This window comes from Epinephelus fuscoguttatus, linkage group LG13 (genome assembly GCF_011397635.1).
Source record: "Epinephelus fuscoguttatus linkage group LG13, E.fuscoguttatus.final_Chr_v1".
In the NCBI taxonomy this organism is placed as follows: Eukaryota; Metazoa; Chordata; class Actinopteri; order Perciformes; family Serranidae; genus Epinephelus; species Epinephelus fuscoguttatus.
In genome coordinates, this window is record NC_064764.1 from 18,630,121 (window position 1) to 18,657,286 (window position 27,166).

At 40.4% G+C, this 27,166-nt stretch overlaps 1 protein-coding gene across 17 annotated transcripts in view; it reads right to left on the reverse strand.

Moving 5' to 3' along the window:
- abca12 (ATP-binding cassette, sub-family A (ABC1), member 12) overlaps positions 1 to 25,722 on the reverse strand; it is a 99,861-nt gene extending 74,139 nt beyond the window's left edge. For 5 of the 17 annotated variants that reach the window (XM_049593763.1, XM_049593764.1, XM_049593762.1 and 2 more), the window contains exons 1-24: positions 25,491 to 25,722; positions 24,085 to 24,162; positions 23,843 to 23,936; positions 21,679 to 21,829; positions 20,748 to 20,872; positions 19,839 to 19,912; positions 18,224 to 18,394; positions 17,903 to 18,096; positions 17,261 to 17,379; positions 15,885 to 15,985; positions 14,652 to 14,798; positions 13,457 to 13,623; positions 12,993 to 13,126; positions 12,183 to 12,313; positions 10,032 to 10,196; positions 9,595 to 9,803; positions 9,165 to 9,298; positions 6,518 to 6,632; positions 3,638 to 6,262; positions 2,370 to 2,482; positions 2,033 to 2,100; positions 1,421 to 1,563; positions 1,151 to 1,281; positions 379 to 521 (exon numbers count right to left, since the gene is read on the reverse strand). In XM_049593763.1, the coding sequence (XP_049449720.1) occupies positions 379 to 521; positions 1,151 to 1,281; positions 1,421 to 1,563; positions 2,033 to 2,100; positions 2,370 to 2,482; positions 3,638 to 6,262; positions 6,518 to 6,632; positions 9,165 to 9,298; positions 9,595 to 9,803; positions 10,032 to 10,196; positions 12,183 to 12,313; positions 12,993 to 13,126; positions 13,457 to 13,623; positions 14,652 to 14,798; positions 15,885 to 15,985; positions 17,261 to 17,379; positions 17,903 to 18,096; positions 18,224 to 18,394; positions 19,839 to 19,912; positions 20,748 to 20,872; positions 21,679 to 21,829; positions 23,843 to 23,936; positions 24,085 to 24,150 (5,520 nt within the window). In that variant the 5' untranslated portion in view covers positions 24,151 to 24,162; positions 25,491 to 25,722. The remainder of the gene's footprint in view (positions 1 to 378; positions 522 to 1,150; positions 1,282 to 1,420; positions 1,564 to 2,032; positions 2,101 to 2,369; positions 2,483 to 3,637; positions 6,263 to 6,517; positions 6,633 to 9,164; positions 9,299 to 9,594; positions 9,804 to 10,031; positions 10,197 to 12,182; positions 12,314 to 12,992; positions 13,127 to 13,456; positions 13,624 to 14,651; positions 14,799 to 15,884; positions 15,986 to 17,260; positions 17,380 to 17,902; positions 18,097 to 18,223; positions 18,395 to 19,838; positions 19,913 to 20,747; positions 20,873 to 21,678; positions 21,830 to 23,842; positions 23,937 to 24,084; positions 24,163 to 25,490) is intronic. The other 12 variants (XM_049593775.1, XM_049593777.1, XM_049593768.1 and 9 more) reach the window with 5 other exon arrangements.
- Between the last annotated feature and the right edge of the window lie 1,444 nt (positions 25,723 to 27,166).

The following is a 27,166-nucleotide window of genomic DNA, read 5'->3' on the forward strand; positions in this document are numbered from 1 at the left end:
CATTTAAGCTATTTTTGCTTGTCTGTTTTTTCTTTCATATTGTAAAAAAAAAAAAAAAACTTCTATCAGTGTCACCAAAAGTGACACTTTTTACCACTGACCTCTCAGCACAACCTGAGATACATTCTTATCTTTTGGATGAGGCATAAATAATTTCACTTGAAACAGACATGAGTCACGTGTTTGGAAACAATACATCATTAGGTGTGACACCGAGATGAGAGATAGGTATTGTAAATGGCAATAATGCATGAAAATTAAGTCCCTGGTACAGTAGCTCACCACCCACCTCACACACATGCAAACATGCCCACAAAAAATGTGCTGGCAAATGACTACGAAGACACTCAGTCATGGTACAGTATGTTACTGTCTAACCTGCTCAACTGCCTGCAGCGTGCGTTCAATGGCAAGCAGCATTCTTTCCGAGAACTCAGTCAAGTTAAAATGACTGCTGTTAACAGACTGTGCAAGTTGTATCATCAGGGTAGCCACGGGTGTCTGGAGGCTTAGTATCAACACTGGAAGAGAGAAAAGACAAAGGGTTTGACCAATATGAATGACTGGGTATAGATAAGAAACACTTTTGAACAGCTGTTGTGGGCGTCTTTAAGGTATGTCATGATGTAAAAAGTTATGATTTGCAGGGCGAACCAAGTCTAAAGGTTAGACCTGTGTTTACATGCACACTAATATTCCACCATTATTCTGAATATGACAATATTGTGAATTTGAAATAGGTCATGTAAACAGCATCTTCTGTTTGGTTATTCCATATTAATCCGTAGTCCAAATTAATCATTGTCCTATTAAGACATGTGGCATTTGCTGGTATTATTTGGGTTATCAGAGCATTCTTTGGACATGTATACAGCGCATTCAGAATATGTCTCGACTTGGGTTTTTACCACACTTCCAACACACAACCTCTTGCCTGTTTAAGGCCAGCTCTGTGTGTTGTCCAGCATATGTTGTACACAAACCAACTTGCCACGTTTGCAAGGCTGGTGTAGAAATGCATGCCCAAAAGAAAAGCCCACATCTCTGGCTGGAAAGAGGCAAATATCTCAACACCGACCTTTTCAACAAGGTGGTTGGATAAATAACACAAATGTAAGACAACAGCCTGGCTGTTCAGTTGTGTCCTCACCGTTCTGTGCTTCAATGTTGTTCACCGTACTCCCTATGACTTGCTCAAACACTTGGATAACAGGAGGGACACTGTCCCATATCTCTGTTCCACTGAGGGTTGACAGCAGGGCCTCTAGTATCCTTTCAAGTCTGTGACAACACACATGGCATTCGGGTTAGGCCAATTACAGAAGTCAAGCAATTCAGAATTTACTTGCTGTCAAACCAACCTCAAGCATTAGTTATTGTTTGGTTTGTTTCCATCCATCACAACTGCAAATTCACTTACTCGTCCCATGTCATTTGGTCTGCCTTCCCTGTCAGGACATGCTCCAGGACTGGAGCAAGATGAGCAAAGCCCTCCAGAGATGGGGTTGTTAGATCTGGGCCTCCCGTGATCAGTGGCCATAGCATGTTCAAGAGTCTGCCCATCTGAAAACAAATAAGGGGAATAATTAGGGAGGGGAAAGCCTTACATTTTTCACACACTGATTTTATGTGATAGGATGCAAAACTGAAAAGAGTAGTGTTACGTGTCCCCTTTGATCCATGAAGTATTATCAAAACACAACACAAAACAATGAGTTAGGACACATGACTGATAAATGATTTTTGTGTTGTTTATCTGTCTGATGGTAAGTGATACTGCATTTCAATAACCTCAAACCCGCCTGTAGATGTGTATGATTTGGAGCTGGGTGTTGGCCCATAGGTTCAGTAGCAACAAAGATGTCATTACAATGTTTGATCAGCATTCTATTTTTACTGTAATGTAATATTTAACTTGCAGACCTTTCAACTGTTTCATTTTCCACATAATGAATCCACACTAAACTTAATTGAAAGGAGAAAAACAAACAAACATAATTAACTTCTCATGTGGAATTGTTTTAAGTCTTACCTGGCTGAAAATTAATGGGAGATTGTCTTCTGATGCACTCTCAAAACTGTCCCAGAGACTCATGTTGCCTGAAATTACAAGAAATATTCCTCACAAAGTGGACCTTCATTTCAATATCAAACACACTGAAAAACTGAAAACTGGAACGAAATGTGTTTTTCTTACAAAAAACAACAACAACAACAACATAAATATTGTGCTGCTTGGGTCCAGAGCTCTTAGGCTGTCTGGCATTAACGCTTGAATAATGAAGTGCTCAATGCAACCTCCACTCCATCAGAGTTCATCAGGATTCAACATCTTGTCCACCTACAGTGACACAGAGAAGCAGACTTGCCTTGGCCAGATTCCAAGATAAAGCGAGTGATGTTAATGAGGACAGAGATGTAGGCCTGGGCCGGGTTGTTTGGTGGCAGGACGCTCTGAAGTGTCTCCATCTCATCCAGAATCCTTAAGAAACAAAGTGCATCAATTTTTCACATCTGACCGTGTCTCATCAAAAGGTCATCAATGTCTCATCAGAACAATTGCAGGACTGCATGCACTCCATCTGTCTGTTTGGTTGCATCCACCTGCACCACCGGCTGTTAATTATGAACCCTGGAATGCAGAGGCCTGCTGATTTTTGTTATTATTATATATATGGAGGAATTATTTTTCGGACTTTCAATTGATCTCTAGGATAGTACAACCAAAAGCACCTGAAATACCAAGGACCGCAATCTGACCTCTTAAACACAGCTGAAAAACTGCTGTCTAAAATGTCCTTTTACACGTCTATTCCCCTATAACAAACACATAACTGAACCTGCAATAATCTTTTCAGCCAGTTGGGCACCAGAATCAAGCTGCAAACACAACAAATTAGCATTACCAAAATAGGCATACATCTGTGTCGAATTTGAATGATGAATGTAAGTACAATATTCACTCTCCTTTTAGCTCTGGTTTTGGTCTCAACCAACCTCTCAGGGGACTATCGGGCTCCAGTTGCTAAATGTAAAGTTGTGGACTGGATAATCACAACTATGAGCTGGAAGACGTTAAAACGCTCCAGAGAGCTGAAAGGAACTACAGGGTCAGCTGATAATTCTCTGTGGGTTCCGCACTACAACTCACCCTGTTCCTCCTTTAGTCATGTGAGCAGGATTTCTGCAATCAGCATTAAATACCTCCTTAATTATCGCATCATATTACTCTCAATTATAAGGGCATTAGAAGATAACACAATGGGACTGCATCAAAAGCATTTACTTTACACATTAATGGCGACCCCAGGAACCAGTTCCCTCTGATAGATTTTTACTCTGAGGGATCATTTTAATTAGTTTATTATTTCAAGCACTATTTATACTATAAAAATATTTAAACTGCATAGAATTATAGGTATCTGGTGGTGTATAGTGAATAGTTTTCCTGGTTCCTGATTCTGTTTATTTAATATCGTGGATATCATATTGTTTCTTTCTCTGCTATGGCTGACTTGTGTCCATATTGGTTGCTGAGTGCTAATTTTAAAGCCTTTTCTCAAGTGCATAACATAACATTAAAGCACTGTAGTCACTTGGTCCAATTAAGATTTAAGAAAATAGCAGCATCACTTACAGCTGATTCCATCTGTCTGGTCCACTGCTTGCAGAGATGCTCTCAAAATATGTGGTTGCCACTCTGATACCAGGGAGCAGGTATTCAGCACCCATTTCTGCGAGTGTCTGTTGGATGATGCTTTCGGCCCTCTGGAGGATGAGGAGGGAGATGTTACGTGATGTGGCAAAACTCATGTCTGGTTGGACAATGAGCCTAAGTGAGTCCTGCACTATTTCCAGGATGTTCTGCTGTACAGAGGGCGGCAGGGGGCCTGTGGCTGTGGTCAGGCTCTGCATAGCTGTTTGGACTGCTTCCAAGATTGCGGATAAGAAGTGGTCACTCTGGAGGCCACCTGGTTGCTCTGCCACCATTAGGGCATTACTCAGCAACATGGTGGCGTTGTGAATGATGGAGAGATAGGCCTGTTGATCCTCACTGAGAAAATGAACCATCGTCTGCAGCAGGTGCTGGAAGTCTGTCACAGGAGTGGAGGCATTTAGGTCAGGGTTTCCCCATTGGAGCATACTACTGAGGACTGGTGAGACATTGGGTTGTTTCATCCAAATCTCTATGAGGCTGAGGTAAAGATTAACTTGGAGCTCAAAAGCATGCAGAGTGGTTGTGTTAAACAGTAAATTGTGACTGAGTTCATTCTGAGCCTCCAGGTTGATCTGTAAGAGTTCAAACAGACGCCTGAGAATCTCAACTGCTGTTTGGCCAATTGCACTCACCCCTGCACTATCTATTGGGTGCTGCAGGCTGTATATCAGGGTCTCAACCTGCTTAGAGACAAACAAAGTGAAATCCAACTGTGTCAGCTGCAATGTCACTTGCATGTGTGTGATATAGTAAAAGGGCTGAAGGAGGTCTGAGATGGAACTTGTTCTGGTGATGTTTTCCAGCTTTTCCAAGTACCATTGCACCATTTCAACATACACTTTCTGAGCTTGCGTGGAGTCCATATCAGAGGTGGCGTTCAACTTGTTTAATGGTTCCATGTTGACAAGCAGTTGGATGAGACCCTCTACCACTCTGATTTCATTCATGATCTCTGGAGTGTACAGGTTATTCAGCTGGAGGTTCATCTTGATATTGGCCAGTGTGCTGTTCAAGGTGTGTGCAAGAGCAATGTTAGCATTGGAGCTGAAGTCAGCTTGGACGCCATCCCTGATTGTGTTATTGACAATTAACGGGATGAGGGAGACGATGGCTGCCTGATCACGGAGAGCAGGTATGTTGCTCAGGAAATTGCTAACATCATCGATCAATCCCATAATACACTGAGCTGTCACCATCTGGTTATGCTGTGGCTCGAAACACTCGCGAGCATTGATAATCTCCATTATATTTACCACTAGGTCATTAATGTTGGCAGCTCCGGCAAGAGCAGTAATGTTGTTTAGCTCCTCGAGGGTTAGGTTTGACTGTTGCAGAGCATTCTGGACATCAGACACAGTAATATTCGGTGTAGCCATGATCAATCTGGCAAAATGAAGAATCTGTTTGAATGTTTCCACATTGGCAGCATCATTTGAGGAAAGGAGTAGTGGGAAGAACTGGGATACAATTTCCTCACGTTCCCGCCCCTCCAGAACAGAGTTGGTGTTTGCTAATGTAACGGTGACATTACTGTCAGCCGCAAGCATTATGTCTAATATCTGATCCAGGAACGTGAAGAGTTCTGAGATTCCAGCCAAACAGTCTTGGCCTGCTGCACATCTGGTCACCTGAGACTGCAGAGCGACAAAATCTTGGAGAAAGCGAGCAGCGTCCAGTTGGACCTCAGGTGGTAGGAATGCAACAATTTTCTGTGCAACAATTTCCAGGGCAGCATCTGGTCCAGCCTGAGACAGGTTCTGAAGGCTCTCTGGGGTGAGAAGTCCAAGAAAGTCTTTGGAAAGCAAGTGGAGATCATTGACTTGTGCTGGGCTGAGCTGCCCGTTTGGTAATGGGAAATGTTGGATTTTTCGCAGTCTGTACAGAGACATCACAAATTCTTGAAGCTGGCGTATGTACCCAAGAATGATGTTAGTTGGGTCACCGTTTGGAGAATCCATCACTGTCTTCAGTAGCTCCATGGCACTGAGGATGGCTTCAACAACGCCAGCTGAGGTCTGGTTGGTGAATGGCCGGATGGCCTGTATGAGATGAGCCGCATCGTCAGGGTGGAAGTAGTCCGAATAGGTAAGCAGAGTGTGTCCCATGATGTGGCTGAGAGAGATGGTGAGGTTACCCTCCAAGGAGAGAAAGAATCTTATCAACCGTTCCAGTTCTGGCATTGTAGGGTCTGTCTCATTGAAGGTAAAAATGTGCTGGTTGAGCCTGCCAATTTTCGAGGCAACATCAAGCACTGTGGAGACATTGACGGGACCTTCACTGACGAGCAGAGGCAGCAGTGGTCTTAGACCTACAGACTGCAACAGGTTACCAATGTGGGGAAGCATGACATCAGGGTCAGCAATGTTTTCATCGGGAAGCATGGAGATAGAGTTGACAAAGCTAGCCAGGTTTCGCATCAGGTTTATCAGGTAGGCAGAGAGCGCGTCTCCTCCTGTGATTTCTTGTTTCAAACCTGACCCGATCATTTGTTGAAAGACATCATCATATGCATGCTGCAACAGATTCACAGTTCCTTTGAGACATCTACAGAGAAAAGAGAGGAGTGGGAAAGAACATGTCAGAATTTTAGAAATTACTGAGTAATATGGGTAAAATAGTATGAACAATAAAAAATATCATATCAGTCTAAATAGTTGTTTTAATGAGTCAACATCCTATGCACAATTAAAGGTAATTAACAGGACAGAACATTAAATTCCAGAGCATACACAATGCATGCATTATCTCCATGTTCAATAAGACATCATTAATTTAAACAAACACACTAAAAGCACTTACTGCACCAGGACATCTTGGTTTGGTGACATCAGAACCTGAGTCATTCTTTGAACAAACTGTGGCCAGTTCAAACCAGTATTACACTCAAGGACCTGGTTGTAGATGTTGATAGAACCTAAAGTGGGAGGTAAATATATCACATACATACTTGAGAACTGGTTGTGTTTATTGTACTATCTTAAATAAATCACTTGCTTTGGCACTTAAAGACTAAATGGTCTATCATTTGGAGAAACACCTGTACATGTTTCAGTGAGTTTCACTATAGCAGCCCAGTGACATCCTCTATTAATCAACGTGCACAGGACTATATGAAGAAAAAAAAAAAACACTGATAGAACTGAATTTGTCATTTCTTTTTGTTGGTTATGGTTTACTGGAAATATGTAAGTGCAGGATCTATACCTTCAATTGATTTTTTTAGTTGCTGTAATAAAAAATGTTTTCTTTAAAAATAAATAGCCAAAAGCCCTTTTTGTGTGAGTGATAACAAGGCCGACAAGCTGTATTAGAAAATAGCATAACAAAGGAAAACACTACTTTGTGCTAATCAAATACACTTTGGCACATAAAAAAAAAAAAAATTAAAAAATGTATTAGTCTTATATGTATCTTGCGTCTTTAAGTGGAAGTTTGGGTCTTTTGAGGTACTTAAACATAGTCTGTCAGTATTCATTAAAATTGGTTCCAAGTTGTATTTGGTGAATTTCATTGTGAGGACTTCTTAAGGGGCCGTTCAGACGTAGAGTCTTTTGCGCGCACAAATCCATTAGATCCAATGTAGACGCACGTCAAGTGCGCTCACAAAGTGACGCCGTAGCGGTGCGCATTCGGTGCGACGTGCCTGTTTTTTCGTGCGCGTCTGCGGCACACAGAGATGGAAAAATCTCAACTTTTTCGAATGCAGCTAGCGCACTGCATGTCATGTGATAAGAATTAACCAATCAGCTCCACGGACCTGCTTCTTCCTTTCCATCCAACGGACTTCACAACATTATGTATCTAATCACACACTATCTCTCTACCAGCATCTCCCTCTCTCCCTCTCCTCCACACACACACACACACACATGCGCACACCTCACCTCCTGATGCTTGCTGGAAATCCATTTAACTTTTTTGTAAACTTTGTAACTTTTTTAACTCCCCCTGTGAGTGACAGGCAGTTTTGTTTGCTTAGTAACGGCAGGCACAACAGTAGCACAACCTCCGAAGCGCCGTGGCTAAAAAGATGGAAACGACACAGCTGGCGTTTTCCACGCACTTTTAGACGCTACATCTGAACGGGGCCTAAGACTGTGTTTGTAAATGATTCCACTTTTGGCAGGCAGGTGACCTGAGGCTGCTCTCTAATTGTTTGCTTTAGATTTTTCCACGGTGAACAGAGCTCTGCCCACCAGAAACTCACACTTTTATTGGCGAAAATCAGTATTGTTTTATGCAATTATCTATTTTTATCTAATGTAGTTGGACAATTCTTGAATCTGTCTTTCATGTTCATACCCACTCAAATGTGCAACTGCCACTGCTCTGTAGCTAGATGACCATCACTTTCAGGGGATGGCAAAGTGAAGCGGAAATCAAAACTCAAATGCCCTTTCACATGGCGAAGAGCAAGAAAAGGATAAAGGAGCTTGGATGGACCGAGATGATTAACAAATTCAGCAGGACACCAGGGGTTCTCCTATTCTTAGCTGGATATGGTGTAGGTAATGCCTTTTTTTTGGCTTCCCCTGTTTTCTATACTAAAGTCTCTGCAAAAAACCCAAACAGTTGTTCTAAACCTTGTACAATAACAGGTACAAGCCCTAAAACATTTTTGTGTAATTGTATGCAAATGAGTGTAACCTTTATGCATAAATAAACCTATTGTTTGTTTCTGTGAACAGCTGAACTTGAAGTATTGCTGCCACAAGAAACTGTGGCATGGCATTATCTTCTTTTCTTTTGTAGAGGATGGTCCTGTGTATCATATGCTAAAAGAGTTAAGAAAGGAAGCACTGAAGCACCTTTCCTTAACATTTAGAGAATGCCAACGGCCCTTATCATGGCTGCCAATTAGATAATTCTGAGTCATGTCAGTAAAATGTCATTAAAATGCAAACAGCACGAAAGTAGCTCTAGCTATCTGGGCAGGTACTGGGCATAATAGAGTGGCCCCTATGCCACTTTCTATTATGGCAATTTAGAGGTATCATGGATGATTTTGTACATAGCAGAGCCAGAAAGAGAGACTATTTTATGATTAATTTAGGCTTATAAAATCTTCCAATGTGACAACAAAGCTTTCTGTCAGTGTTTGCTTTTGTAAATATTACAGGTAGCTTAAACGTCTTCTTTATTTGTGATGGAGAGCAGTGTATGTTGATGTGCTTTTGGCTTTAACTGAGTGTACCTGTACTATAAATCCTGTGTTGCTGAGATACAGGTGAATTTATTTCTATTTATTCTGCTGAGTGTTCTTGTACTGTAAATCCCACTGAGATGCAGGTAAATGTATGTCTTAGTTGATCAGGCAAGAACAGGACTATCCCTTTGACTAAATCACAATTTTGATAATGATAAATCAAATTGAAACTGCATTTGAAAAGAAAAGAAAAGAAAAGAAAAGAAAAGAAAAGAAAAGAAAAGAAGAAATGGTACTCACAGTTTGCTGGCTGAGTTGTGACACCGGGGCTGTAGTTCAAAATCCAGTAAAGCGCATGGACAGAATTCTTTACCTCAGGCCACAGTTGACTCTCCTCAATCTGTTCTCCCACATTCACCATGAACAAGAAAACACTACAAGCAAAGCAAAGCACAACACTGTCACAACAGTGGAGTGATAACTGACAGCATGAAATGAGACATTGTGCACCCTATCTAAAATACATGATTGTTTCTTTTCACTAATTGCAATGAAAAGGGCCTTGTCTAACTTAAAACAAATATCTTGGTGGGCCTGGACCTTAAATCATTTAAGCTAGAGGCATGTCGTGCCTGTGTTCATTCATCTGTTCAAATCAAATTCAGATATGCAGAGCACTATAGCGCTCTGTGATGAAACCCTGCCAGTATAATCAACACTTTGTCAACACCTTTGTTGAAGAGTCTCGGTAACATTATGATCGTTGTTGTCTGGCATCCAGTCCATCCAGTATGCTCCACCCAGTCCTGTGACCAGTGTGTCCAAAAGCATGCCAAACTGCATACTGAAGTTTTGCAGCTTGTGCCACTCGGAGAGAATCATGGGAAGTGTCACATTGTCATCTGTTTGCTCTGTGATGGTGTTGTACACGTCTTGTGCCTGTAGAAACATGAAACAAGATTTAAATCTTAAGTACATTTCAACAATACAGGACAGTCCAACCCTAAAACAATGAAATTTATTCAGGAAAAGAAAACTCAAAACAATGAAGGAAAGTAAAGAGTGTAGTACTGAGTTTGAAAAGGATGTTTTTCACATGATAAATGAAAGTCAGACAGCACATCTCTTTGGAATAAAACTCTTCGAATGCAGTTACGTAACTTTTACCTTCTGAACCAATGGCAGACGGCCCGCCTGTAGCGCTTGCTCCAGAGGGGAGGTGTCCTGACAGATCAATGCTTTCCAAATCTCGACCGGTACGTTCTCTGATGTTAAAAGCCACTCAAAGGGACCCAACACATCCTCACATGTTGAAGGCTCAGGTGACTGCATCTAGTAAGGCAGAGGCAAAAAGCACCAGCTGAGAAGTGCATACTATTATCAAAAACCTCAAACATGTCAACCCCTTAAGTCGAGGTATTACATGTGACAGCGTGCTGTGAGAGGATCATTAGTGAAATACAATGTGGCAGATGGGTATTCGCTACGTCATCTTAAAATTCTTGCATACAGTTTCATAACAAAGCTGTCTGGGTTTGAGCGATGCTTGGCTCTCAGCGTGTTGTTGAAAAATGACATGCAAATTTCCCCTTGAGGATTAAAAAAGTATATTTTATCTTTATTTACACACCAATGTCATTGCTAAGAAACATGACTTCAGGAATACTGGCAGCTTCACATGAACAATCATGCAGACTTAAAACCATGTCCAGTTTAACCTAATGATATGAGTCACAGTAAAACTAAAGGTAATTCTCCATTATAACCATCAATTATGTTATAAAACTGAGTGCACACGTAAATAGGGCCAACACAAAGGGTTGAGAACCGCCTCGACTTGTCGGTTGCCTAAACATGCACTCCTTGTCTTGCTGCCTCCACAAACCTGAGCAATGACACTAAGCTGCTGTCAAACTGTTATGCCTGAAACTACAAAAACAAGATCAAAGTTGTAAAATAATAATATATTCTTTAAGGGCCCCAACACACAAGCTGATGCTAAGTCGTCAGCCAATGTCAGGCTGTTGTTGAGTGTCTGTTACCCTAGTTTTTGTGGTGTGTCTCACACTGTTGGCACTCGTTTGCCCTTGTCATTTTTTTTAGCCTGCTTGGCATGTTGACTTGGCGTCAGAGACAGTGGAGCCTGTCTGTGAGTGAAATCACCAACTGACCCTTCGCTAAGCCCCACACCCCCTTAGTCACTGTTGCCACGTCCGTCAAGCTTTTGCTCCTAGCATAAGAAATATGGAGTTTTCAGCGATATCAGTGAGAGATATTCCAAAGGAAATAACATCAAATTTCTGGAAAAACTGTTCGGAGATATCAGAGAGAAGCAGAGAGAAAGGTCTTCAATATTCATGTGAGAGCTACATTCACAATATCATCTGCTGGCGGTGTATAAATCACGAGAACATTAAAATAGAGGGAAAAGCTCACCAGTGGCAATGCAATTGTCAGGCACCCCACATCTTGACACTTCACGTGAAGGACAAAGAATGTTCTTGTACAGCAGGGTAAATCAATATATGGTTTAAATTTAACTTAATGTTGAGTTATGTTCCCTCCTTGGGGCAGACAAAGGGAGAGCAACTAGCACACAAAGCTAGCATTAGCTAACGTTAGTTAGCATCTTAACTTGTAACAAACGTAGGTGTTTTTATTGATCTTTGCTGGATTCACCTGTTTGTGTGGTCTTCCACACTGTTTTAGCCATATCTTCCTTGGGTCTTGGGCTTGGGGAAGGGGAAAAATTCAACACCACCTTCGACACTTTTTGGGTATCAGGGGTCGGACTTGAAGGTAACGTTACCATATGCACGCCGCTTCGGCATATTAGCTTCTGCTGAAAGCTTGACAGACCTCTCAGTTGCTACACACGGTTGCTAACGTAGGATTGGACAGTGACTGATTAAGGGAGAGGCTTAGCGAAGGGTCAATTGGCAGTTCAGCTCAGTGCACAAGAAGAGAAACAGAAGTGAGAACAGGAAACAACAACTTAAGTCATGAGGGCATGTGATCAATACAAACTTTTATGTAAGATTGTGAACATTGTGTTGTGTTGTTAATGTGCTAACTGGCTAACCAGCATCTTGAATCTGTCCTGTTGCTCTTCCAGTTTCCCTTTTTGAATAAGAAATTCACCCTATCCAACCTGCTGGTACAGACATTATTTCCACTGACACAGGCACACAACATGCTATGTGCTAGTTTGAAGCTTTTTGGCCAAGACACTAGTTCTTTGATGTCGGTTTGCTGTGTCTGGGCCTTAAGATATTTATAACCAAATGCATATTGTCAGTTGAAATACCATGAACATACCTCTGTAATCACTTCCATGACACTGCCCCTGACACGACCAATCCAAACGTTTGCCTCAGTCTGGTTTGTCAGCAACGTTAGGTAAGTCATTTTGAGATGATGAGCACATTCCAGGACACTGCCCACTAATTCTGTAAAGCAGGGAGAGTGAAGGAAACAAATTTAATACAAAAACAAAGCCAGATCAGTCAACAACAGGCAGTGATATACTATGAAACAAAATTTTAACTCAACATACAGTAAAAACATAATCCACCTAACACACTTTTAAATCACCAACTTATCACACAATATCTGCTGTACAATACATCCCACGGGGTTGTTTTTTAACAAAGTGTTAATTTTTTTTCCTTTTTGTATGTGTACTGTGTATCAATTTCTTGCGTGGACACACCTCCAGTCCTACTTCAACATCTTTCATCAGTCCCCTGAGAAAGGGTGTAAACTTTTTCCATTCACCTCTGAGTTACATAGTACTCATACTTCAGGTACAGAACACAATAGTGACTGTGGGAGTATGTGAGTCATACTTACACTGAAAACAATATGTTCTGTGAATGGGTTAATTTTCAGATTTAGTCTCTTTGCTTTGGCTCTTTCATTGAGTACCGACACCAAAAGCTCATGTTTACTGTCTTAGGTCAGTGCTCTCAAATTTTTCTGTCAAAATCTATTTCATCTTTACAGAAAAAAACGCTGTCTCCGCTTGTGAGTGAACACCAGGAGGAATAACAAAACACTTTAAAAGAGTGCTGAAAATGAAAATGTTGACTGAGGCTTCACTGTGAGCAGGGTGTTTTGTAGTCTTACCTTCTGCTGTTTCGAGGGCCTGTGCCACTGACCTCATGGACTGAAAGCCAGTTTTGAGGATGACCTGGACAACCATATCCAACTCCGGTACAAATGCTATAGTCTCCATCACCAATTGACCGACCCCCAAAAATCTGCCAAAGCACAAGGCCAGACAAACAAATGGTACAAAAAATGTCATCTAACAAGTACAACTCACATGTACAGTAGTGAATACATGCAAATTAAAACTATACAATTTGTTTAGTCATCTTTGCTGTTTCTGGCCAAAAATAAAATCCTGCCTACTAATACACATTTATTAAAAACTCCGTCCACTTGTCTGAACATGTTTGCGTCATTCAGAAAATCCACTTGGGTGCTTCACTCCAATTTGCTTTTTAGTTTGTGCAGCATTATAAAAATGGTTAACCTTTGATGGATTTACTTTACAGTTGATTGGCAATGCATGGTGGTGTACTTACAGCTCCTCCTCAGGGTTTTGTGGTTGTGTAACTACGCTACGGTGGGTCCTCGTGATGTTGGAGCCTCCCGGTCCTCCGGGAGATGGACCTCCCATCAGACTGTGCAGCAGCCCTTTGGCGAAGGATATGTCATGTGGAGCAACATGCTCACTCCATACCCGAAGAACCTGGGAAAATAATATAGTTAACATATGGGAGGAGAAGGTATGCCAAGTTAGATTTGCAAAATTAAAACCATTTTAGCTAAATTTAACCTGCTTCATTCCTGTCTGCCTCTAAACAATAATCTATATCTCCTAATATCTCTACACCATGTTGTCAAGGAGCACATAATTTAAAAAAAAATACAATTAATTTTGTCACATCTTTACTCCTCTACGCAAATTTGTTTTGACAGCATATGACAGTAGAACTTAAGAGCTGGTGAACAGTTTACTTTATTAAACTCTATTTCATAATAATGTATATTTTGTTGTCATGCTGCGTTATGGGGGATGGAGCCCTATATCTGTTAGTGACATGTTTGAGTAATGACACAAGCACATCATTGCTTTATTGCTATGTAAAACTGTAAAAACAAATACGTTGTACATATTTTTAACAATATTTCTTCAGCTTTTTAATTTTTTCAATTGTATTTCTGTTTCTTTCTTGCTTTTTATCTTTTAGTTTATGGTTATGTTTTATTTTATAGTTTAATGTCATACACCAAAATGCCAAGTAAAATTCCTAATGTGGGAAATCCTCCTCAGCAGTAAGCGTGATTCTGATTCTGATTGATGGCTGAGTGAATACACACAGTGATGAAAATGTTAGCTAACAGCTTCTGATTGGGAATTATCTCATCAAAACACATCTACCATAGTGGCAGCGCTAATTGGATGTCTTTGAGGTTGTCGCTCCCCAGGTGCAACCTGGGAGTCGCAGTTGCTTGTTGCTACGGCCAACAGCTTTCTTGTGGTCGCAGACTAATTATTTGGTACTCTCTGAATCTAATTAAAAGTGAAGGTGGCACTTGAGAATGCAAATTAAGAGCAAGGACAGAAGAACACAGCCGAGTTACACGAGAGAAAGTGAGAGTGGGACGGTGAGAAGAAAGAAAAGCCGCCCACACACATCAAGTAGCTGACTCATTTCTGATTTCTATGAATCTCTCTCTCCTGATGATGATAACATTCATAATACTGTTACCCACCTGCTTTGCCACCTCGCCAGGGCTGATCCATCCCAGAAGCATGTCCACTGCCCCTGTACTGCATGCTGCTGTGAGCCAGAATGGGTTACTGCTGTTTTCACACACGTACATAAGCACCATTTCTCTGTCCAATGTCAAGAAGATAGCCTGGAAAAGAGGGGAGAATCACAGTGAATATATTCGAAACTGTGGAAACTACTACAAGGGGATGGTTTGCTTAGCTAAGCACATACTTGCCAACCTTGAGACCTCAGAAATATGGAGAAAATCAAAACCCAAGGGGGGGTTCTGGTGACTTTCAAAGAATAAAAACAACAACATATATATAAATAAAACTACACTTGCATCAGCATCTTTATAAGTTAAATTGCATTAGTTTTTGGTTTGTGTCCCTGATACTCCAGCAGATTGCCAGTAGAAGGGGGGGGCAGGCTGTAGGTCCACCGGGAGCCGAGCCTGACTCATGCAGGCCCAGCAGGTGCCCCTATCCAGCTCTGAAGGGTGAGGGAAAGAGGGAGGGAGGGGGGAGTGCAAGCAGGTGGAAAACAGTACACTTTTAGAGTCACAAAGCTTGTACATGCCGTACTATGCCAGGAACAGGTTGTGAAAATGAAAAGGAAATAAGGTGTGAAAATCTGTCATAAAATGGGAGAAATACAGGAGAATTGTGACCCCAGGAGAAAAGTGGGAGAGGGCAAAATGAAAATGAGAGCTCCCCAGGAAGTATGACTTAGCATTAAGACTGGAAACGGGGAGACACCTTTATACAGAGCCAGGCTAGCTGTTAGCCTCTGCTTCCAGTCTTTATGCTAAGCTAAAAGGCTGCTGGTTGTTGCTTCATATTTAGCAGACACATGAGAATTGCAACAATCTTCTCATCTCACTCTCAGGAAGAAAGGTCAATAAGGGTATCTTGAACTAGGCTTTCAACTTATTTAGTTCCAGTTGATTTCCCTGCTTCCAATCTGGTTTTGTGGTTCAAAATGAGGCTCAGATGTGGCACATGAGACTTACAGCTTGTGCTGCCAGAGCTGAAACCAGTTTGACAACCCTGAAGATAGAGCTGCTTTGCTTTTATTGAAATCTTTAAATTTGCAAATTGTCATATGACATTGCACAAATCTCCACTGTGAGTGAGAATATGTATGGAAAGGCATCTAATTCAGATTATAGTTGTAGTAGTTTTGCTACTAACACTTATTTTCATACTGTAAAGAAAGGTGTGCCACCTACCTTGTCCAGTGGTATTGTGACTTCTTGCAGAACAAGTCTGACCATGTCACCAAGTGTGTCATTCTCTAATGTGACAACCTCTCTGAGGGAAATGGACACATCTAAGAGGAAACAAAACCACATGATCAGATGATACACCCTAATGGCATTTCAGCACAAAACTTGACTGACAACATTTCTCTGGTGTTCCCATATCAAAGGTCAATGTGTTCACATTATTGTGTGTACATGGACATGAATAACCCATTCATTCAGGTTTTTGGAATATACCTTGGTAATGTCATACCATGTTGATAAGAAACACAAAAATGCCAAGTGGAGTACTCCAGAAAAACTGAGATAAACAGGGGAAATATGCATAACCCGATTTCTCTGGGCTCATGTAAACACTATATTTCAGGTGGGTTATTCATGTCTATTTCATCATTCATTCAGTGTGTTTACATGTACATGAATAACCCGCTTATAAATGGGTTATCGGAGTATCCCGATTATGTGTTTGAGCATACATCATATCCTGTTTACAGAAACCATGATAAGACCTCTCCAATTTCCAAAAGAAATCGGGATACTGTGGCATGTATACACCTTATTTATAGTGGTTAATAAGGGTCGGCGACTATCTGCACAGGCGTGGCTGTTACATGGTAACTGCAATGGCAACGGCGAAAGCGTCCCACTTCTGGAGCGACGAGGAAACCGACAAGTTAAATATAGTGGCTAGCCAGGATTGGAAAAGCCATCGACATGCTATCCTATTCAAGTCTAAAGTGGGAATTTTCTTTCCTTCACAATCAATGAACTCCATCATGGCAACTTTATCCCACCAGTCACAGCTGCGGATCTTCAATCACTACCTTGTTCTGCATGGTGGCAGTGAAAGTGACACACAGACACCTGTCAAAGTCGAGGACCTGTGTAAAATTTCCTGTTGCTCTCATGTCCAATTGCTGCCAGTCAGGTGGAGGAGCCAAGCCCGCAACATTCATAGCATTTAAAAGTGCTAAGCCTGATACAAGCGAAGACTTGTTTTATTTTTAAGGCACAGTCAAATTATCTGTGTGTGTCAGGTACAGGATATGAAAATGTTGGATTTACAAAATTGCCAGTTTGTTTTGTAAACATCACTGCACCTGCACCTGCACAAATAGAGTGCAGTTATCAGTAACTGGGATACTAGTATTTATCGTGTATACAGGGAATATGAGTAACTTGATTTCTCTGTGCTCATGTGAACACCATATCACGAATATGATCAAAACCAAGAAACCCTCATAAACAGGTTATTCATATACATGTAAACACACTGATTTTGACTTCCCTAAAGCAGCTGTGGCTAACCTGTGGTATGTTCAGTACAGCTGAGGGACAGTTACCTTTGCCTGGCCAGTTTTGAGCATAGTGGACCAGGTTGATTCCTCCAGCGAGGAGCGGATGCACTGGGGACAGTGAGGCACTGGCTTCAGGGAAATTGCCCTGGAGGACATGCATGGCGCTAATGAGAAGGAAGGGAGAAAGAAAATAATGCTCAAAACAAGACAGAACCTGCAGCAATCACTTGACAGAGGTCATGATTAGACAAACACACAGGTTGGCCCCCTGCTGTTCAAGGTCTTTAATTCTTAGTGAGTTGCAAACAGAGCTAGACTGAGTCTTTGAAAACCAAAAGCGATAGAATATTTCTAAATCAAAAGGCCAAGGTTAAACTGTAATCTTCCCTTAGTTCACTATTTCTAAACTGGAATCTATTTATGATAGAAGAGCCAGTCGCTTTTGTGTTTCACACCTATCATCTATGAGGTCAAAAATGTTGTAACCATAATGTGAAACTAAAACTTACGTCTACCAACTCTGACACAGACAATGTGCTGTGGCCTTTATTAAATATTCAGTACAACACAGCATACTTCAACTATTCCCATCATAAGGTTTTTTTCTAAACTTACTAAATAAATGAACACTTTCATACAGCTGCCCCTCATTCATTTTGCATTGCCCCATCATTGACAGTACATTACCGCTGTATGTTGGTGAGCAGGGTCCCTGCGCTGGCCAGCATTTCGTCAAAAGAACCAGAAGAAAAGAGCTGGGGAACATTTAAAAGGGTTTCCCACAACGCGGTCTGATTCTGCAGCTGATCGAACACCAACACCGCCGCCCCGGCCACCGTCAACGTCTCATTTGGTTTTGTCAGAATCAGGTCCGTTAGTATCTGGCAACAAGAGGAGGTTTCAGAGTCAACAGAACAAATATTATTATACATATATATATTTTTCTTTTCACACAAAACAGAAAAAAATGTAATGTTAGTGTGCAAGCAAGCGAACACAAACACACACCTGGTTGAGTGTGTTGAGAGAGACTTCAAACAAACTGTTGTTGGACCTGCAGAAAGTGACCACAGCGTAGGAGAGGGCGTCGGGTGAGGTCGTGTTCATCCTGGGCAGCATCAGGGTGCACATGGCTCTTTTCAACAGGTTCATTGAGTCCAGCATTTCATTGACGCTCTCCTGGATTCAGGTTATTACAGTTACGCATTAAATGAAGGGATTTCAAGAGGTAAATTCATACAATATCTTTCAATTCACATTGTTTACAGTTAAGTGTAATTACGAACTATTAGACCAGTTCATACCATCAGATTTGATACAAGACAAGTTGAAACTGCCACTTTACACCAATGGGACTGGGCTAGATGGTGCTGATGCTGTCTCCATAGTAACAACTCTCTGTACATCTGTTCTTATTTTTCAGGCTTATTATGTAGCCAAATCCAATTTGTAGCCTCTTAAAAAAAGAATGAGGAAAGTGATAATGATACTTGCTACAGTTGCATTTCTTGTGGTAATGAAACGGTGAGAACACAAACGAAACAATCTGACCTTCAGATGGACCCTATTCATCATAAATACGCTACAACAATTCAAATAACCAGCGCAGATTAATTGGTCAATGAGTATGTGTCTGTGTGACATGAGCACATACAGCGAGCAGTAGCAGCAACACAGCATCCAACACCGACACACAATTAGGAAGGGGACCAACATACATGTCAACAATTGTGGGGATTAAAATCTGACAGAATGCCACACCAAGCGAACATGCTGTTTGCAGACAGCTTGTCACTTTGCTACAATCCGAATGGCTACGGAAATAGGTGACGCGCCTTACGTCCTTAAACAAGCCACTGGCGACTCGACAGGCTGAATGACAGGTAACACCATCAGCCGGCCTGAGTCGAGCTGACATGTGCCAGTTCAAACTGCTGCAGTTTTTCTCTGCAACATACTGAAACACTTCTGTCTCATCGCAAATCTTTGGTCTGAACTCAACTTTAAAGAAATCAGTCGTATCTATGAATGGCCAAATGTGCCATCTACCATATACCAGTCCATTTTCACCATATAATGTAGGCTGGGGTGGTATCACAGTAGTAGAGTATACCAGGGTACTGAGAAATCCCGGTGGTATGATTTCAATAACTCATTGTATGTACTGCACGGCATGCACAAGGAGTAACTAAGTGGATAAGTAAACAAGAGGATTCGGGCAATGAAGCCAGTCCCAGTTCCATGACTGAGAGAAACAAGAATTCAAAAGGCGTACAGTTTTATTTCTGTTTCATAAGGAAAACAGATGTGAGAATATGACTTTTCTTAACACTGTGTGAGTTTCTATTGTGTATCTATTAGTTTGAAAAAGCTAAGATACCAAATCTTTATTGACTACTGCTACTATAACAGGTTCCCCCTTCTACCCAAACATAATGTATTACCGCAGTGATGCGTACAAAAGAGGAAACAGAATGAAGACACATTTGAATTTTGAGTGTTTTTTTTTTTTTCAGCAAATACGGGCTTATCTCTAGACAATGACCTATACGGAAGGGGCCAAACAGGCTGTTCCTTATTCTCAGCAGTTTTATTCCTCCCATTATGTTTTAACAATACCCACCTCATCTCCCAGAAGAGTTGTATTCATGCCGTTCATGAGAGAGGCATTATGAGACATTCCTTGGTAGGATGAACCTTTAACAAAAGAACACACTGTTGAAAAACGGGCTGAATGAAGCAGTTACCATAATGTGTGATATCATAGTCATCCTATAATGCATACATTAGAAAGGGGATAGAGTAAATGTCAACATTGTGTTGGACAAAACGGTCAAAGAAGACAATGAAGTGTGGTTATAAGGTAACAGTGGAAATTTGGTTTTATAGAAGAAAAGATTAGAACCCCTAAAATCTCTGTCCATTAAATAAGAAGCGAACAGGAGACAGTTAGCTTAGCTGGTATTAGACATGTACTAAAGCCTGAGTCCTGAGTGGGATAAAAGGTACCCATAATAATCTATTTACAAAAAGAAAAAACTGGTAGTAGAGGGAAACAGCTCACTTTGTTCCCAAGGAAAAATAAAAAAAATCTGCCTTCCAGCGCCTCTTAAACTCACCAATTAACACACATCTAGCTTGTTTAATCTGTACAAAACCAAGTTGCTAACCAAAGGCTAGCTGTTCCCCCCGTCTCGTCTTTATGCTTAAGCTATTTGTCTCCCGGCTCTGGCTCCATATTGAACAGATACTGATCTTCTCATCTAATGTTTCATATCGTTTAGTCTACTCGAAATTATTTATTCTTCCAAATGTAGAGTTTGGTTGGTCTATCTTCCTAGATAGGTCTCAGCTACAAATGTTTAATGGTTGTCTGTGCCATAACGTGTCTAAATGGTGCGTCTTGATGGAATAATAACATACAGTGCAACATTTTAACCAGAATTGGAGATATAAACTTTACTGGAAACCATGAAAATGTGATTTTGGCATTTCACATAGAAAGAAGTGTCTGTGAATGAGGATAACATACCCAAAAAGCTGTTCATGGCTTTAATCAGTTTTTCAGGATCATAGTTGGGGTCCCTGGAGATGTTGAAAAAACCTGCTCCCTCAATCAGGTTCGCCATCGGGGAAACCTTCAACGGGTGATCCGGGCTGTCATACAGAGTCAAAAGGATCAGATAACACAATGAAAAGAAACAACAGACATATGCGATGTCTTCTAAGGTTTTTTTCCCATAGAAGGTAGCTGGAGTTTTGCGTACCCATCATTCATCTGGTTACACAAACAGGTCTTTCTACCACCCTCATTCCTGAGTCTGGAATTTAGATTTCATTGACAGCGCAACAGCTTGAGAAACAAAAGTAAAGAAAACAATTGCAAGCTAAGTGAGCTTGTTCACGCTACAACAAAAAAGCAGGCAACCATGTATAAGGGTGCCTGTTTTCTAAGATTATGCAACTCCAAATGTTGACAGAGATGCTTAAAAGGAAAAAAGGGAGTAAAAATGTAATCAGTCATCTCCTGATTTGTGACAGATAAAGAAAAACAGATGCGGAACAGAACTATGCTTTAAAACAAACAAACAAAAAAAAAATATTGTCTTGAAATTTTTTTGTTTTCAGCTTTTTGACACAAAAATATATTAGCTATAGAGGGTTATTAGTAGGTTAAGGAGACTCCCGGTCTTCCACAGGGGAGTGTCTGTTGTTGTACATTTCCATGATCACGCTAACAAATCATCTCATGTGATGCTGCTATACTGAGGTGTGTCCCTCCTTTATGACTCAGCAATCCTCTCTCTGTACACCTTTTTTAATCATATGTCAGCACAGGAAGTGTGGAAGTTTTAATGCACAGTTAAGCTACATTGATATGTTACAGTTACAGCTTCAATCAGTATTTGGTGTTCCTGCAGTATGGGTTACATAATAGATTATATATTTCTGAATGGGGGTACCTTGCCTCCCGTGAGTATCTTTTAGATGACTTTGATGCAGCTGAGCCCGCCAGGTGGGATTTGTTGTGGCAGCTGCCATCTGTGTTGCACATCAGGGTCTGCAGGAAAGGGAAGAAGCCGGAGCTGGGTAGGTTTCTGGCTCCCACATAACCTGGAGGAGACATGAGTTGTTGTTAGCGAGGATGCTTGAGAACACAACTTTCATTAAAAACTTTTTTTAAATCCCAGAAGGCCATGTCCTAAATCATGTACATTTGGCAAACAAAATTATCTCATTGAGACTACTTGAAGGAAGTTACTGGTTGACTGGTTGATATTCAGTAAGCGAGTCATGATTTCTGGAACAAGACATTGCTGTTGAGTTTTTCAAATGAAGCCAAATGCCATGTAGTGTCATTACACTGGAGGGGAAGCAGACATCTCTACAGCTGATCTCCAACACTTGACAATGTACAACAAAACAATCTCAAGTGCTAAACAGCACTACAGATATAAGCTAAAATATGTATTTTTCATATTGTGGCAAACTGGCCCTTAAAATTCAGGACAAAGAAAAGAAAAAGAAAGATATGAAGATCAAGTTTCAGTCAAGCGATGTGTCTAGACTGACTGCATGGTACAGTACAACTCCGGTATTACCCCAGAAAACAAATGACAAAACACATTTGTCTGAGAGAGAACAACAGCCTCACGCACAGCGTTTGACTCATTTCATGTGAAATGAAACCGACAGCACATTTGAAGAATTGCATGACATCAAACCTCAAGGTTAATACCTCCACTCACACAGCCAGTAGCAAAGAATTCATGTACAATTGACATATCAAAAGAGAAAGCAGTGAAATTGTACACCTGACTTATGAGAGTTAAACAAGCAGAATAAGTGTTTAAACTGGAAACAACTGGGTATCAATGCACTTAAAACAGACGTGCAATAATGGGAACAGCTCTGTGCGTCATTTAATCTCAAAGAAAACTAAAACCTTGAGGGTGCAAATGTTGTATTTTAGCGCTTAAGATCATTACCATCCAACAATAGGCCTTTTACAGGTGAGGGAAGGTCCTATTGTGTACAACCACTGGGTGGGTTCTTTGTTAGGGGAAGCTATTAAGTTACATGTAAATCGCTGCATCAACAGAATCTGATCTATTATAAAACACTGGGCAAACAAAAGTGGGAGGGTTTACTGGTTACAGTTATTACCAGAACTAGGTAAGATGGGCCTCTTTACATTGTTAATTTTACAGATGCTCTATATAATGCAAGAATTATATTTTATCACACATACTGACAGGCGTATAAGAATTGATTGATTGCTGATGCTGTTGTAAATAGATTTTTATTAGGAATTGTTTGCTAAAGAACCAGGTTTACTGGTAAGTGAAAGGCTTGAGATATGTTTTTCAAACCTCTACGACCAACTACTCAACTGTCATCTGCCACAATCTGCGATGGCCACACAAAGGCAGAAAAGCATACATATGTGACGCTCCCTCTTTAAAGCACCTTTACCTTTACACATTTATTGCAGATAAATAAGTGTGCTCTCAGTCAACGGGGGTTTTGAAATAAAGGGGTACAAATGTCATGTCAACAGTGCGGGGATAGGCTCAGATCTGAAGGACTATTCATGTTTGAGTTGAGCTTTCCATTTGTTTGCACCAATTGTGAAATTGGAATGTCGTCATTTGTTAACTTGCTGTCCTCTAAGATGCTTAACTAAACCCCTGTATGTCAAGTTAAACTTTACCCAAGTGAATCTTTCACTTTAGTTCCCCAGTTTTGGATTTTGCTTTACTCTAAAGGAAAAAAATTGATCAAGCTTAAGATGTCGACAGACTCAATTATTGACCTGTTTCAAATGTTTTCAAAGTGATTGTAGCCAGAAATTCTTTACTGGAATACTCAAAGTGCATCATATATAAATACAAATGAGATGTAATTCTTTGTTAGTGCCAGGAAGGCTTATAGGCTTTATTCTGTTTGCTCACAGTTTATTTTGTTTGCACAGTGTCATTTGTCCACGATTGATTATATAATGGTAAGATTTGTTTTTGTAAAGGCATGCATTTGTGATGAAGGGCTATTGAAATACACCTCAATACAAAACAAAACGTGGACCTGGATCAAAGCACTTTTTACCCTCTGCAGTTTCACACTTACATGTATCTTTGATGACCGGAGGGAACTGGTTGCGGGTCACAGCAATGATGATGAAGATGATCAGAGGCCAGATAACCAGAGTGAGGGACCATAGCTGTAACACAAGATATCATAAAAGAGTAATAATTAGTTCATGAAGACTATGTACAGGGCGTATACTGCACATATTGAGTGATACATGGCACACTCTGTCTTATATGGAGATAAAATCATAGCTCCCACTGCAAATGAAAGTCACTCACCGGCTGTCTGATGACCGCCAGCCCATTCTTCCAGAGAAGAAGTTTCAGTTGCCGGAAGAAGGCCATCTGTAGAGGAAGCTAAAATGAGAACACATTATATGTAATTCCGTTCATTCAATTAACCACACATATACCTGCTGTGTGTCAGCATGTTTCAATTATGTTATGTAAAGGCTAAATACAGTTGGAGTTCAAAGTTTCTTTTTTCAAGCCAATGTGGAAAATCAGTCCTTAAAGTGCTCCAAGGAATTAATGTTTCTATGACAACTGGTCAACTCCATCTGCTGAGGAAGACTGTGAAAGCTCCACAGCAACTGCGTGGGCCTTGTGGTGAGATTAATTTGTCAGCTGTGTTACTTAACAGGGAACTTTTAGTCTTTTACAGTAGTCCGACATTTTAAATACAGCCAGAACCGGCCTTACCCGTTGAGCAATATGGTCTCGAAAAAATTTTGAAGGCGTGAACAAGATAAAAATTGAACTCCCAAAGCAAAATCTGACAACATTTTGTGCCATTTTTGCAAAACTAATAACAAAATAATATGCTCAGAGACAGGTGAGATGGACAATTAAGGTAGGCTAAGTATGTAATTGACTATCCTTTACAAAACAAACACTCCTCACACAGATTTTGTGGTAAAAACAAAATCACTAAGTTGCATTTTTAGTTAGTTAGTCAGTAGCAGTTTATTTCGAACATGTAAGTAGCAAATAAACAAAATAGTCACACATTGGTAGACAGACAAAAAACAGGTGAGTAAAGAAAGCATAAAAACTGAAAACAACATACTGATTTGATTTACATCTCCAAAAAGGAGTGGGAGAAATTACAAACTTATTTATTCCCACCCCTTCGCCATATATTAATAACAGTCAATTACATAGGAAAAGTTGTACAATAATTAATTCTAGACTTATTCGAACATATTAAATTAATTACGAAGATTTGTCTTAAAGCAAGACATACATTAATTAAAATAATCATAATATTATTAAAATAATAATAATTATCCATTTTTTTCGTAGGGTACGGGAAAACAAACACAAAAAAAATACTGTATATTTACTGTAAGTCTTTACATACTTATTTGTACATTATGTGTCCTTAAACTAGTTTTTTAATACACACACTCAGTGCCATGTTAGCATGTTATGAGGAGGAGGGCGGGGGGCAAACCAAATCCTGTTAAGGGCCCCCAAAAGTCTTGGGACAGCCCTGGAGATTACAGCTAAAGACTTAATGTTACTGCTGCATTAGCTATATACAGGCATAACACGTAAGAGTTACATTTAGGTAGTTATTTTTTCAAGCTAATACTGACATTAACTAAACATGGCGACACATGAAAGCTTGTCACAAACTTACACAATGACAGACAGAAGTAATAATGAACCATGGGACATACCTGCTTCCGTCTGTCCCCTGTAATTGGTCGAATTATCTAACAGTTGCTCGCAGGCTTACGAAGGACATGGCGCTAGGTGACCCCTAGCAGGATGCCCTTTCCATCAGTCGGTTATTGGCAGAAAAACAGGAAATTCACAGCTGAAATAAAAAATAACGTCGCGGTAACGGTAAATTTAACAATAACCTTCACTTCTCCGTGTCTCTGCCTTGTGCTGATGTGAGAAGCTCCACCTGTGTGACAAGGTAAATCTGTGAGGAAGGGCGTGTACGCTCACTGTAGCGTGCACTGCTCTAAACAAAGAAGGAGTGCGTGACTGCTGGGAACAATTAATTGTAGGCTACATGTTGGTTGCAGCAGTTATCAAAGGTGACCGGGCCCTTTTAAATACATTTATATAATATTACATCAAACCATTTCAAGCTAATTCAAAGTGACTTGTGTTAATAATTTTAAAGGTCCATGTTTTTAAATGATTTTTTTTTTTTTTTTTTTTTTTTACAAATTAACCTACATCTCAACCTAGCTGATAACCACTTTAAATTTGCTGCAATACAGGTTTCTATAAGAATAACACTTTGTTAAACACATTCTTGTTTTAACTTATGTAGTTATTTAGGGTATATCTCCGGGTCATAAAGCGATTAATGGAGAGAAAGATGAACCTGTGATTGTGTTACATGTTAGAAGGTCACAAACCATGACATTTGTGTTGTACATGAGAGCACTGGGGGAGGCAGGGCAATCCCCACCACTACCCAGGTGTGTAGGGTGTTGTCCAGGAGGGTCTCCACAGGGAAAAATCACATTGATGTTAGGTCAGGGGATCCACAGGGAAACGTGAAAACACTGCGGTGAGTCATCCTCTAGACACTGCAAATCTTGTGACTATGTTCAGAGGGACGAAGACAAAAGAAATCCAAGTTATACTGACAGAAAACTAATATGTAACGTGATTTAAAGAATAAAAAATACAATCTTAATTGATGTATTGACACAAAACTAGAGGCAAAAAGTCAAGATTTCAGCCAGGAAAAAAAAAAGATCTTTTATGTTACATAAGTTGATGTGGCTGAAGCTAATATCATTTTTTCCTCTGTGAGTAATACGCCCAATAGAACTGCTGATACGAACAGTGATAAATGATATGGCAGCATTTTCCATTCAGAGCCTGAGCTTCCTATTATAACAGTAATATCTGCCAGTCGGTGAAAGGGTTATACCTAAATACTTTCCATTGCCAAACACTTCAAAGACGAAACAATGGACAGTAGGGTCGGGCAAAACAAGAATATAGGACATAGGACACCACTGTATTGTTAAGTGTCAATAAGAATTCCATCATCAAGGCAGTCCTACTGGTTTTCCATCTTGATAAAAACTTGTGAGAAAAAACATGTGAGAGCTAATGTTTCTTTTCGACCTGAACTATTTTAAGCTTCTCAGAGAGAACGTAGTTATGCTCACAACTCTGTTTGAGAGACTATAATGTACAGGTCTGATTTGTTTTGTAAATTTTCCATAATCGAGTTTCTTTCTATCTTAAAACATCCTCTTCAGTGGTACAAGGAACAATGTATAGACTCATACAGATTAATCCCTCTCAATCAGCACTTATGACCCACTGGAAGTGTTTGGTGGTGTGATTATCTGCAGAGGCTCTGCCCTCTGCTTGT